The 10,000-nt window shown below is 46.8% G+C and overlaps 1 protein-coding gene and 1 pseudogene across 2 annotated transcripts in view; both read right to left on the bottom strand.

The window, feature by feature from the left end:
• Positions 1-10,000, bottom strand: part of LOC122248042 (uncharacterized) — a 203,449-nt pseudogene that overhangs the window by 122,238 nt on the left and 71,211 nt on the right. The window lies entirely within an intron of this gene.
• The window catches only part of LOC122265392 (uncharacterized), a gene marked incomplete in the record, with an annotated part of 23,773 nt that overhangs the window by 8,663 nt on the left and 5,110 nt on the right, over positions 1-10,000 (bottom strand). The window contains 1 exon segment of the mRNA XM_086533719.1: positions 1-1,845. This exon segment is cut by the window's left edge and continues 387 nt beyond it. Within this exon segment, the coding sequence (XP_086389845.1) occupies positions 1-1,473 (1,473 nt within the window).

Below are 10,000 nucleotides of genomic sequence, written 5' to 3'. Positions count from 1 at the left end.
GTGATTCACGTGCCTCGTCGACCTTCCCGTTCCTTCTCTCTTGTCATCTGATCTCCTCTTGTCTTTGTGGTGTTTGTTCCTTTCCTCTTTTTCTTTGTGTTGGTCGTGCATGCTACCCTTTTGCTGATCGATCTGAGATTTGTCTGATCCGCAAGTTCCCACTCTGTTGGGAGTCGCTGATGGATCAGGTGTTTGCTGAGGCTCTTCTCTATTAGGACCGTGTTTCACTCTTTCGCTCGAGCTGCTCTTTGTTCTCTCAATTTGGCTCTTTTTGCTTTTGTCACTCTCTGTTCCCTTTGTTTGATTCTCTGGCTGCTGATTCTTATCTTTCCTCTCCTCCTCACTTTTTGATTCATGTTTATTGTCCTGCTCCCTGTTTCTGTCTTTTTCTTCCCCGCCTTCCCCTCCTAACTTCACGTCTCCCTTTTGCATGGCAGTGTCAGTGTCATGTGTATTACGTCCCTGTAACGTGTCTTTTCCCTCACCCTGTTGTTGATTTGTTGCCGGTCGCACTGGGGTTGGATTGTTTTCTCCTCGACAAGACGAGGGCAAATCTGGTGGCATCACGCTATTTCCGGCGTCCGTTCCAGGTTTCTCTTTGGCATCGTGAGGATTACTGTCGCACTCCTCAAAGGCCGATGATGGTTTTGAGCCCTCTTTCCCTGTGCTGGATGACTCTTCTGGCCGATTTGAGATGCCATCTTGCGAGGTTGAACTTTCATCCGCGTGAGAGATTGTCACTTCATTTCTCCCCTCATTTGAAAAATTGCTATTTACACAAATTCCTTCCTCCTTCCCTTCTAAATGTTCTACCGCTATTTCATCACTTCCACTTGGAGTTCTTTCTTCACTTTTTGTGCCCTTTGCAATGGTCACCTCACTCGCATCCTCTTTGCCAGACCCCACCCCCTCGGATTTACACACTGCCTCACTCTTTTTGGGCAACTCGGGCCTTCCTCCACCACAAGGCAGTTGTCTCTCATCACACGCAGGGTTATCTTCCCCTTCAGTGAGATGACCATTTACCTCATTCCTACTGCCACTTTCTTTTCCTGTCTCTTTCTCACAACTAGTGGGGCTTTTTCTATTCTCCCCTTCTTTATCCCCTCCTTCTCCTTCTCCCCCTCCCTCCTTGGGGATCCGAGGATCAACTTCATCCTCCCCGGACATTGGTAGGTCCATCTCCTCGGCTACATCAGTCTCGTTCATCTCATCAATGACGACGAACTCTTCGGAATTAATGTCCATGTCAAAGCCTTCCCACTCGGCACTCTTAGCGTCCTCCCTTCTCTCGTCCGTCTCCTCCTCCTCCTCCTCCTCCTTGTAGTCCTTCAGAGAGCCCCTGTCCTTAGCTCCCTGCAATATGCCCCCCTTAACCTCTACACAAGCTTCCCCTACTTTGACCACCTCCTCCTCCTCCTTCTCCTCCTCCTCGTCCTCTTCCTCCTCATGCGTCTCCTTCCCCAGCTCCATCTCTAAAGGTCAGCCGATTAAACGACCTTAACTATTCCTTCGTTTGCACACCTCCCCCACCCCGCCTCGTAAAACCTCTCCCTCGCCAAATTGCACTCTGCAATCGATCAATCCCATCAATCCCTTTTCACTTGGCTGTTTCTATGCCGTCTTGTTATCCAACACCGTGACCGCATGTCGGCAAAAGCTATCTCCGACACAGTGACACAGCACGGCACCCCACAACCTTTTCACAAACACTTATACCGATGCCATTGCACTGGCGACTGCGAGAGGACGTGTCGTTGTTGTTTGGGTGCGACTAAGATCAGGAGATTCGCGAAGTTGTTCACTGCCTGCTTCCATTTCCGATGAAGTCGCCTCCGTGTTTGTCTGTTGGATTGGGTGTGGAATTAGTGAACCAATATGAATAACAAGCTTACTAACAATTTATAAAAACAAAAACAATAGCAAGTCCCAATAATAATAACAAAAACAATAACAATAATAATAATAATAATAAATGAATTATTATATTCTATATTGTCAGTGCTAATAAAAAGAAAACCAGTAATAAGAAAAACTAAATATAGCAATAGTACATAATAATAACAACAATGATGATAAAAATAATAACAATAATAATAATAATAATAACAACAATGATAATGATAAAACAATAACAATAAAGTAATGATAATAATGATAACAGTAATAAAAATTATAATAATCATAATAATTATAATAACAATAACAACAACAAAAAAAATCATAATAATAACAATAATAACAATAGTAATCACAATTATAAAAACAATAATAATAATAATAATAATAATAATAATAATAATAATAATAATAATAATAATAATTCATAATGACAAAAATAAAAATAACAATAATAATAACAACAATAATTGACGTAGCAGCAGCTGCAGCAGTAGATATAATTATGATGATAATGATAACCATGAAAAAATACAATAACGATAATATACCACGTCTAATCATGCAACAGATCCTCTGGTAATTAAAAAACAATCCAGAGTGGGAGGGTTACTGTGGCCTCGGACTGGATGAGCTTTTCACACCGGGCCCTTTATCAAGACAAATACTGCACAAATAAAATAAAACATCATAAGCCAAGAAATCCCAAACATGCGTCTTAAAACATTCTTTAACCCTTCTGCGGCGGGAATCTTTCACGGGTGTGGGACCACCTCCGTACTGCATTTTGCGTTCTGTTGAAATTACGGGCTGAATATTCCTTCGGTTATGGAATTAGGGCATCATACCAAGTGATAATTAGTATAGAAGTGATATCATACTATACAGAGACTCACATATCATTCATCAAAGGTGGGCATGCATTTATTATGTATCTGCGTATCGTGTTACTGCGTCTGGGTCGGTGTGGACAGGATGCATGTTATGACTGTCCCATTCTATGCTCGAACCTACTGTGGCTCCCAAGTGTACAGTGATTTAGCAATTTCTCACCTCATTGCTGACAAAAAATCAGTTTCCTTTATCCTGACACGCCCGGAATTATAAGTCGGACAACAAGCTTAATCTGCTTTATTCCTCCCTACTTGTAAAACAGATTTGAAAGAGGACGTGACAAGTGGATGTACAGCTTAACCCTTTCCCGACGGGTGCACTTTCTACGCGAAGTCCCATATGCCGGGCGATTGCAATATTGCAATGAAATCGTCACAATAGGATGACGCCCCGGAACGGGAGTTTTTGGCTGTGTCACACGGGTGTGACGCACCGTCGTCATTGGGTTAATGCATGATTTCAAATAATGCCGGCTACGAGGATACTCACTTCTTCCGAGTACTTAAAAGACGGTGATGTTATTGAAACTCGTGGCGATGATAATAAACTTTGTATACAGTAGGGAGATTTTGTAGAGAGATTTTGTAATTTAAAATGTGGTGAAAATGTAGACTACTTGTGTGTTGAAAATTGATTAAATTATGACAATCAACAGCAGGAAACTTGAGATTAAGATCACTGAATATTTCAGGGGATTTTGATGATACTGCAACATTTGGCACTAGAGCTGACTGTTGAATATTCATAATGATAATAATAATATTAATAATAATAATTATAATAATAATAATAACAATAGTAAAAATAAAAGTAATGAAAATAGTAATAACAATAGTAATGATAATAGTAACAAAAAAAAAAAAATAATAATAATAATAATAATTAATAATAGCAATAACAATAAAAATAACAGTAACAATAATAATAATAATAAGAAGAAGAAGAAGAAGAAGAACAATAATAATAAAAATAATGAAAATAATAATAATAATCATAATAATAGCATTAGTATTGAGAGAGAAACCCACTAGAACGCACAAATTATATTAACAAAGCAGCATTTTCTGACACCACCAGACACACACACACACACACACACACACACAATGGCATGATAATCGTTCCAAAGGACCAAGCCACCCTCACCTTCCTCCAGAAGACTGACAAGCTTCTGGATGGGCGGAAGGTGAGCCTGTCGGCTCTGACTCCCGAAGAGAGGAAGTCCAAGATGGTGCTTCTTGGCTTTCCTCTGATGTATGACCTCGAGGTCATCACTGCACATTCCAAGGTGGTGGGCGCTTCTCGACTTTTGAAAGGGAAGCACCCAACCAGACAAGTCCTGGTCACTTTGGAGGGAGCTCCAGTTGCGTCCTTGGATCTTGGCAATTGGGGCTCTTACAGACTCAGGACATACGTCCCAGACCCGCTCCGATGCTTCACGTGCCAGAAGTACGGACACCACAAGGCCACTTGCTCTGCAAAGCCGAAATGTGGTGTCTGTAGTCAGGCACACAGAACAGAGGTGCGCCTCAAAGCACACAAAGATGGCAAGCAAAACATCACTGCCAAGTGCCCAAACTGCCATAAAAAAACACCACTCCTGGAGTCTCGGATGTTCTGTTAGAAAAGAAGAGGCTCTTCGGCGGCAAGAGATCATTGCAAAACGACCAGACTTTGTTCCCGCCCCTCTAGGTACTTATGTCTGGGGGCAGAACAAAGGGGTAAGGGCTCCCCCCCTCCTAAGAGGAAGGAAGCATCGCCTAAAGCAAAACCAGCACTGGACGCCTCCAACACAAAAGAGTTTCCGGCGCTGGTGGATGTTCCAAGTCGGAAACAGACCCGGAAGGGGTCTGGGAACACCTCAAAGGCTACCCCAAGAGCGGAGAGTCCGACTTTGTTCACAGAGAAGGACTTGACGCTCCTGCTGAAGACAGTTGTCACAGCAGTTGCGACGGCATTGGGAAGGACCAGCGAGGAGACGGAGAAGGCAGTCGAGATAGCCATGACGGCAATGACTCAGACCGTCAATGCCCTGAAGGAAAAGGACATGAGGCCCAAGGCCACAACTCCCCCTCCAACTCAGGGCGAGACTCCTTCTCCCACCCCAACTCAGGGCGAGCCCTGTCTCCCCGACAAACCTGCGGCCAAGACCACACTGGCAGAGCCTGCGCCCAAACCCCAAAGGGTGAGGAAGCCAAGGCCACCCAAAAAGAAGGCCAAGGCGACCAGGAATACTCCACCTCCCAGGAGACCCAGCCCTTCCAACTCGACCTGTCCTGACGACAGTGACGAGTCAAGTGAGGAAATCACACTCAGTGAGGAACTCACCAAGGAGTTGTCAGACTCCGAAATGTCTGACGTTACCCACACGGGGGCGTCGGACACAGAGACCGAATACCTTGACGTCAATGACTTAGTGAACGCAGACAAGCACTATGGCCACTAACTTAAGCATACTGCAGTGGAACATCAACAGCTTCTCCCCTAGGGCCGCCCTTCTCCACGCGATCGTGCGATCTCGGAACATTGATGTTGTCATGCTCCAAGAGACGCTAACAGGGGAATCTGTACGCTTCTCGGGATATCATCCCTTTGTGCTACCGAGTACGCAAGGTACCAGAGGCCTGATTACCCTTGTGAAGTCGACTATCCCTGCTCCCTGATTGCCGATCCTGGGCAGTGCGGAGAAGGTGTCGAATCCCTTGCTGTTGAGATCCATTTGGCCGGGGGTCCTCTCAAGCTGTACAATGTATACAGTAGGCCAAACTGTAGGGGCTTAGATATCAGTGAAGCCTGTGCTGCTGCAGCACATGAGCTAATTCTTATAGGGGGGGACTTTAATGCCCACCACCCTATACTGGCTCCCACTCAGAGACGTGATATGGCAGGCTGCCATATAGCCGAGGTGCTAGAGTCATGCCCAGAGATTGCTCTTCTCAACAGCCAGGAGCCTACGCATGTTGGCGGGGGGGTCCTTGACCTCACCTTTGTCACTGCGGCTCTGGTCGAGAGAATTAGTTGGTCTGTGGACAACACTGCCACGAGCGATCATTATGGGATAGTCACCACCATCTTGGATGCTGGCCCGGCACCCATGCCCCAGCACAATCCTCGATGGAAGGTGGAAAGAGCCAACTGGAAAGCCTTCCAGGAGGCTCTGGCCGTGTGCCTCAGAACCAGTGACTCCTCACTTAATGATAATGTGGACATACTTGAGGCCAGACTAGTAAATGCCATAGACGAGGCAGCCTCAGAAACCATCCCCAAAACTCGTCAGTGGTCCAGGTGTTTCAAGGACGCCTGGTACTACAATGATGAGATTAAGGAGGTTAACCACAGAATCAATATGTGCAGAAGACACTTTCGCAGACAGAGAACTCCCGAGAACCACACTCTTCTAAGAGAGGCTCTCAGGGATGCTCAGGAAACTGCTAAGAGGTTAAAGCAGGAAAAGTGGCTGGAGTGGTGTGAGTCCTTTGGCCACCAAACCTCCCTTTCAGAATTGTGGAACCGTATCAGACGGGCCACGAATCGCTCAGCCCCCAAAAAGACCCACCATGACCCGCGGTCGGAGGCGGAGAGACTGGCACTCGAGTTCTCTGCTAGAACAAGTAGCGTCGGACTACCAGCAGAGCTGAGGGCATGCCAAGAACAACTGCTCCCAGGCAGGCATGCCCTCATCAGAGAAAAGGCGGTCGAGCCTGATGATACAGATGCCATGTTCTCTCTGAGGGAATTACGGCGAACATACAAGTCCAGTTCCCGGTCAGCCCCGGGTAGCGATGGGATCTCCCACCCCATCATTTCCCACCTAGGACATGAAGGTGAGCTTGCACTTCTGCATCTCATCAACAAGTCCTGGGAAACTTCCTCACTGCCACAGTGCTGGAAGAGGGCTGATATAATTCCCGTCCCCAAACCAAAGGAGCCAGGACGGTACCGCCCATCTCCCTGCTTAGCTGTCTAGGAAAGACAGCAGAGAGAATGGTACTGAATCGGCTCCAATGGAAGCTGGGACCTCCACATGAACACCTACACGGGTTCACAAGGGGCAAGAGCACTACCCACAGCATTGCCACCTTACTGAGCACTGTCAGCAGCAGCAGCGCTGTCATTGTCTTCCTTGACCTGGAGAAGGCTTTTGAACTGGCAAACCCGTTAGCCATTCAGGAGATCCTGATCCGCAAGGGAATCAAAGGCAGGCTGCTTGCCTGGATTGGCGATTACTTTCGGAACAGAACTGCCAGAGTGAAGTTCCAAGGTCACCTTTCCAGGCATTTGCCTCTAGAGAATGGCACCCCTCAAGGAGGGGTCCTTAGCCCGGCCCTGTTCAACATCCTCATGTTAAACATTCTCGACATTCCACTCCCAGCGGGGTGCACGATCATTTCATATGCAGATGATCTAGCAATTATCTCCACTGGGAGAAGAAATGTGAATCCAGTCAGAAAGGCCCAGCGTTGTCTGGACCTAATAACTGAGGAATGCTGCAGAGTCGGGCTTAAGATCTCAGCAGCCAAATCGAAGGCAATGGCGCTGAAGCATGATGTCTGTGATCAAAGACTGCGAGTCCAAGGTCTAGAGCTTGAGTGGGTACACGTCTACCAATACTTGGGGGTATGGATCGATAAGAACCTCACCTTCCGCTCCGAGATCAAACATCTCTTAGACCGGACCAAGGCAAGGCTCTCTGTCATGAGAGCTCTGTCTGGGCGGCGCTTAGGGGCTGGACACCGCGTACTAAGATCTTTTTACGTGCACGCTGTCCGTCCCATTGTGGACTACGCCTCCGTCGCCCTGATCACAGTAAAACCTGGACTCAGGAAAAGACTCGACATAATGCAAAACGAAGCCGCCAGGATTATTCTGGGTGCCCCTGGGTGGGCTAAGGTTACTAACCTCCTCCTGGAGGCCAAACTCTTTCCCCTGGACACCCGGATTGATCAGATGGCGGCCCAGTTCCTTGCAAATGTCCTACAGTCCCCACTGGACTCGCAGCTAAGACAGAGAGTGCAGCGTCGGCTTGCACAAAACCAAGAACTCTTTGCTAACAACACCTGGCTGTCTCAGACAACCAGAGTGCTGAAACGCTTTGAGCTCAAAGAGACACTACTGATCAAGGGCATGGACCATCCCCACCCTGACTATGTCTCAGCCCCGCCGTGGGCACGATCCTTGATAGAATTCTCTGTCATGAGTCTATCAAGAAGAAAAACGCAGTACTCACCGCCTCTATTGAAGGCTGAGGCGGAGAGGAACATTACAGCAATCACGCCGCTGAACAGTAAAACCTACTTCACGGATGGTTCTGTAGACCCCACCACCCGCACTGCAGGCGCCGGTTTTGCAGCAAGGGGCATAGAGAAAGCTATGCGGGTATCAGACAATGCCTCCTCGCTCCAGGCAGAGGCAGTAGCTATTATGGGAGCCCTAGCCCATGCAGCCCAGACGGACGGGCATGTTGTTATACACACAGACTCTAGGGCCGCCATTGACAGCCTGCAACAAAGCACGCCCCTTGATAACGTTTACCTGATAACCTCGATTCTCACCATTGCTCAGAGAATCCTGGATCAGGGAAGACGCATCATCATCAACTGGGTCCCAAGCCATGTTGGTATTGAAGGGAATGACGTAGCTGACAGGTTAGCGGAGGAAGGCAGGAAGAAACCCTTGAGTGATCTTGTGGTGCATCCTAGCCGGGAACTGCTAAGGCGTAAAACGATGGTTGCAGGGCAGGTCGGTGCCCTGCAGCGACACAGAGAGGAAGCGAGAACCTCCCCCTCGGCCAGCTGGTACTCAAACGCCACAGGCTATGAGTCGCTGATACTCTCTCCCAGAATATCAAGGTGTGCTGAAGTCAGTCTGCACAGACTGAGAATAGGCTACCCTTGTGCGTGGCAAATCATCCCCACTATTGGGCAAGATGAGCGACGCTGTGAGTATTGTGGCGCGCCGGACGCCAAATTAGAGCACTACCTGATGGAATGCGAGCACACTCGCTTCCTCAGGCAGGGCCCAGAGACGACAGCCGCCGGGCTGGTTAGAAGGCTATGCCTGTCATTAGCCCCCTGGCAACTGGAGCGCCTACAGGCAATCCGACCGCCAAGGTAAAAGTTCAGTCATGATGATCAGATGAGTCAGCACTTATAGCCAACAGAGACCGGGCTACCCCTTCCACACAACCCGGGCGAAGCGACGTCTTCGCAAAATCTCTCTGAACTGAGCTGAATTGAATCAGCGATGATGATCAGAAAAGATTAGATAAGATGAGTCAGCACTCATAGCTGGCAGAGGCCGGGCCGCCTTGAGCATATAGCCCGGGCGAAGCGACGTCTTCGCATATCTGTCTGAACTGAACTCACACACACAAAATATCAATCAACTTCAAACTACGAGCCATTGCATGAACTACTCTCATGGGGAAGTGATCATGACGAGCTCAACGTCAGAACCAGCGATGAAGCAGCAAGCAACCGTGACAGATGAAAACACTTAATGCTTAATAGTGGGATAACACCGGAATCTCATCCCCCAGATCTAACCGCCTATGCATACTATAGATAGGACTGAACCAATCAGTAGGTTCTACAGTTGATTAAAGGAAATAGTTGACCATGTTTTTCTTGGTTGCTCTTTGTTAAAACAGAATACATTCAATGACAAAACAAGGTAGCAATATAAATGCATTAGAAAATCTGAAATGCAAAACAAGAGAGGACCTGACAGGGGTTATTGCAAAGGGCTTCATAGCCTCGTTTTTTTTAATTTTAGGGACTTTAAATACACTGTTCTGGTTTTCTCTTCCCCTTATCTCACCATTTCTTTTCTTTTCTTTTTTTTAATTCAAAATATGGTCTAAACACAACTTGCTGAACCTATATCTAAATTTCCCACAGATTGTACAAACACCCGAGGTTTTGCGTTTCATAATTAATGCTTCCTGTAACACTTCTACATATAAAAATCATACCTAAACTCAGAAATTATATCACACGCGTAGGAAATATCTGTCGGAAAACAAAATACCGTGGGCGCTCGTTCATTCGTGAACACATTTAGAAAACTAGAGAAAATCAATATCAGGATATATATATATATATATCTGAGATGGCCCAGTTTTCCTTCTTTTGCCTCTCCTCCCTTTTATCTTCCTTTTCCAACACAAAAGCTATAACAAACTCTATGGCTAAGTTCCCATTCTATT

This window comes from Penaeus japonicus, unplaced genomic scaffold (assembly GCF_977035675.1).
Source record: "Penaeus japonicus unplaced genomic scaffold, GWHDUDI00000001_assembly GWHDUDI00000039, whole genome shotgun sequence".
NCBI lineage: Eukaryota > Metazoa > Arthropoda > Malacostraca > Decapoda > Penaeidae > Penaeus > Penaeus japonicus.
Note: the sequence above shows the minus strand (reverse complement) of the source record. Positions and strands in the feature narration are given on the sequence as shown.